The sequence below is a fragment of the Gossypium raimondii genome, chromosome 4, assembly GCF_025698545.1.
Source record: "Gossypium raimondii isolate GPD5lz chromosome 4, ASM2569854v1, whole genome shotgun sequence".
In the NCBI taxonomy this organism is placed as follows: Eukaryota; Viridiplantae; Streptophyta; class Magnoliopsida; order Malvales; family Malvaceae; genus Gossypium; species Gossypium raimondii.
The window spans coordinates 30,430,517-30,434,848 of NC_068568.1; the positions used below are offsets into that span (position 1 = coordinate 30,430,517).

The following is a 4,332-nucleotide window of genomic DNA, read 5'->3' on the forward strand; positions in this document are numbered from 1 at the left end:
TTCTTTGTTCTTTATCATTTAATTTCAATACTCCATTATTCTAGCTTCTTATTCACTCTGAGATTATTTCCCGATATTTTGTTATAAGTAACAGTATTATTTATAATAACATACTCAATTTCTTACCAATTTTGGATCCCTGTGGAGACAATACTTATCACTTTATTACTTAAATGACGTGTACACTTGCACAATTGTATTAGTTATTTTACATGCAACAAGTTTTTAGCGACGTTGTCGGGGGTCAACAACATTGGTGAAAAGTTGATTTGTTATTATTCTTGTTAATCTTGTTTGAACAATTAATTAGTATTTTATTTGTTTTTTCAGGTTTGTATTAGTGCATGAAAAGAAGTATTCAAGAGGATACATAACATTGTTTTGATCCTGAAATTGAAAGGACATTAAGGCGAAGAAGAAAAGATTTAAGAGAAATTGAGAGAATTAGGAATGATCCAATCATAGAAGATAAAGTACTCCATAATTAAAGGAATGCTGATATTCCTTGAATTATAGATGATAGAGACAAACCCATCAAAGAACATGTAGTGCCTATTTTGGATGATCTAAATCCATGAATTTTTAGACCACATATTCAAGCTCAACACTTTGAATTAAAACCAATAATGTTTCATATGCTGTAGATGATAGGGCAGTTTAGTGGTTTACCTACTGAAGATCCCAGATTGCACTTGAGACTTTTTCTTGAAGTCTGTGATTCATTTAGACAGCAGGGTGTTCCTGAAGATGCCCTTAGATTAAATTTGTTCCCTTGTTTATTACGAGATCGTGCTAGATCATGGTTGAATGCGTTATCATCAGGTAGGGTGGCATCTTGGAATGAACTGTGTGAAAGATTTTTGCTTAGGTACAATCCTCCCAACATGAATGCCAAGCCAAGGAACAACATTACATCATTTAGGCAATCTGAAGATAAGACATTATATGAAGCTTGGGAACGTTTCAAGGAACTAATTTGGAAATGTCTGATGCATGGTTTTCAGCATTGGACATAGATGGAAATGTTCCACAATGGATTAAATTCTCACACGCGAATGGTGGTGGATGCATCTACTAATGGAACACTGCTCGACAAATCCTACACTGAAGCATAGAAAATTCTGGAAAGAATAGCAAATAATGGTTATGAGTACCCCACTACCGGAGTTGGTACTGGTAGAAGAGTTGCATGAGCAATGGACTTGATGCGATCACATTGTTCACAGCTCAGGTATTATTTTTAACAAATATGATTAAAACTCTGAAAAGACCCTCTGCAGTGCAGGATATGAAGGTTGTAGAACTAGCATGCATATATTGTGGAGAATATCATGTTTTCGATGAATGCCCATCCAATCCAGCCTCTACATATTACATAGGGAATTTCAATCGTAGCAACAACAATCCCTACTCCAACACCTACAATCCAGGGTAGAAACAACATCCAAATTTTAGCTAAAGTAATCAAGGAATGGGAAATGCCAGTAATGTTAATCGATAGAGTGTGGCTGGTATACCACCTGGATACAGTCAACCAATGCCGCGACAAAATGTGCAACAAAGTTTTTCATCTTCAACATCAACTATAGAAGATCTATTAAAGGATTATACGGCTAATAATGATGCTATTATTCAGAGCCAGGTAGTTTCCTTAAGAGCTCTAGAAAATCAAGTGGGACAAATTGCCACTGCATTAGGTTCCAAACAACAAGGAGCATTGCCTAGTGATAGAAAGTTCTCAATCTCAAGGAAAGGAGCAATGTAAGGCCATAACACTCCGAAGTGGTACTCAGCTGCCAGGAGTTGTGATTGATGCCTTTATTGAGGAGGAGAGTTCAAAAGTTCCCGAAGGCCTAACTTTCGAGTCAGCAGTGGAACAAACAAGAAAAGATGGGAGTAAACAGAAGCATACAGAAGCAAATTCATCTTGCAAAGCCAATACAAATTCCATGGCAAAGCAACCTCAACAAATGGAAGGAAGGCCACTACCACCTTTTCCCCAGCATTTCCAAAAGTCGAAACAATATGTTCAATTCAAGAAATTTTTGGAGGTCTTGAAGCAATTACACATCAACATACCTTTGGTGGAAGCATTAGAACAAATGCCTAACTATGTGAAATTCATGAAAGATATCTTATCCAAGAAGAGAAGGTTAGGGGAGTTCGAAACTGTTACAGTTACTAAAGGGTGCACAACAATGCTAAAGAACAAACTGCCACTAAAATTAAAAGATCCAGGGAGTTTCACTATACCCTACTCGATTGGAAACCATTATGTAGGTAAAAAATTATGCGATTTAGGTGCAAGTATCAATTTAATGCCTATGTCTATTTTCAGGAAACTTGGGGTAGGGAAGGCAAGGCCTACTATAGTCACACTACAATTGGTTGATAAATCATATGTCCATCCATAAGGTAAAATTGAAGATATACTAATAAGATTTGAAAAGTTCATTTTTCCAGCAGATTTTATTATTCTGGAATGTGAAGCAGATAAATAGATACCTATAATACTTGGACGACATTTCTTAGCAACTGGTAGAACATTGATTGATGTACAGAAAGGTGAGTTAACCATGAGAATTAATGATTAGAAGTTGACATTTAATGTGTTTGATGCTTTAAAGTGTGCAGACCCAAGTGAAGAATGCCATTATATTGAATTTGTTGACGTTGTAATTCAGGAAGAATTTGCAGGACATATGCACCACAATCCTGATGCAGACTCTATTGAATAAACTGAAACAGAATTGACTAAATAATCTGGAGAACTAATGGAAATTCAGCAATCTGGAAATAGATTCAAGAGGAGCTTTGAATCATTAGACTTATCAGATTGATCTTTCAACCCTCCTCGCTTACTTAAGAGATAATGATACATTACCTATAGTTATCTCTACCTAGATTACACCAGACTAGGAGATGCAATTACTAAAGGTCTTAAAAAAATTCAAGAAATCTTTAGGATGTTCAATTGCAGATATCAAAGGAATTAGCCTAGCAATTTACATGTACAAAATAATACTTGAAGATTTCCATGGCAAATCTATTGATCTGCAAAGGAGACTGAATCATGTCATGAACGAAGTAGTTAAGAAGGAGATTAACAAATGGTTGGATGCTGAAATTATATACCAATTTCTAATAGTTCTTGGGTGAGCCATATTCAGTGGTACCCAAGAAAGAAGGAGTCACAATAGTTAGCAATGATACAACGAACTCATCTCCACACGTACCGTCACAGGTTGGACAGTTTGTATGGTTTATTGAAAAGTCAACAAAGCAATGAAAAAGGACCACATATTCAAGCTTAACACTTTGAATTAAAACCATTTTCCTCTGCCTTTTATAGATTAGATGCTAGATAAACTAGTAGGGAAAGCCTTCTACTATTTTTTAAATGGCTACTCAGGGTACAATCAAATTGGCATATCTCCTATTGGTCAAGAAAATACTACATTCACATGTCCTTATGGAACATTTACTTTAGAAGAATGCCATTTGGGTTATGTAATGCCTCAGCAACCTTCCAGCGTTGCATGATGGCAATATTTTCTGACATGGTGGAGAAGTTCCTTGAAGTATTCATGGATGATTTCTCTGTGTTTGTTGACACTTTTGAAATTGCTGAAAAATTTTTGAGGTAGAACTTTGCCGATGTCAAGAAAAAAACCTGGTGTTGAATTAGGAAAAATACCACTTCATGGTTTGTGAAGGCATTATTTTGGGCCACAAGATTTAATAGCAAGGAATTGCCATTGACAAAGAAAAAATAGAAGTCATTGAAAAGTTGCCACCACCCACTTTAGTGAAAGGAATCAGAAGCTTCTTGGGTCATGCTGGATTTTACCGTCACTTCATCAAAAAGTTTTCTAAGATATCAAAGCCTCTATGTCAATTTTTGGAGTAAAACAAACTATTTCATTTTGATGAGTTATGCTCAAAGGCATTCGATGAGTTGAAGGAGCAATTAATTAGAACACCTATAGTCACTGCACTAGACTGGACTCTACCATTCGAACTAATGTGTGATGCAAGTGGCTTTACTGTCGGAGTAGTGCTGGGGCAAAGAAAAGCCAAGATTTTTCATGCTATAAATTATGCAAGTCACACGCTGACAGATTCACAACTCAATTACATCACCACGGAGAAAGAATTGTTAGAAGTGGTGTTTGCCTATTTAGAGCTTATTTAGTGGGCACCAAAGTTAGAGTTTATACAGACCATTCTGCCATCAAATACTTGGTGACAACAAAAGAGGCCAGACTCAGACTCATTAGATGGATATTGTTGTTGCAGGAATTTGATTTGGAAATTAAAGAGAGGAAATGC

The 4,332-nt window shown here is 36.1% G+C and overlaps 1 protein-coding gene across 1 annotated transcript; it reads left to right on the forward strand.

The window, feature by feature from the left end:
• Window positions 1-1,537: 1,537 nt before the first annotated feature.
• Window positions 1,538-2,738, forward strand: LOC105779007 (uncharacterized). The gene is made up of 4 exons (XM_012602758.1): window positions 1,538-1,642; window positions 1,698-2,152; window positions 2,562-2,565; window positions 2,685-2,738. The coding sequence occupies exons 1-4, from the start codon at window positions 1,538-1,540 to the stop codon at window positions 2,736-2,738; spliced, it is 618 nt and encodes a 205-aa protein (XP_012458212.1).
• Window positions 2,739-4,332: the final 1,594 nt, after the last annotated feature.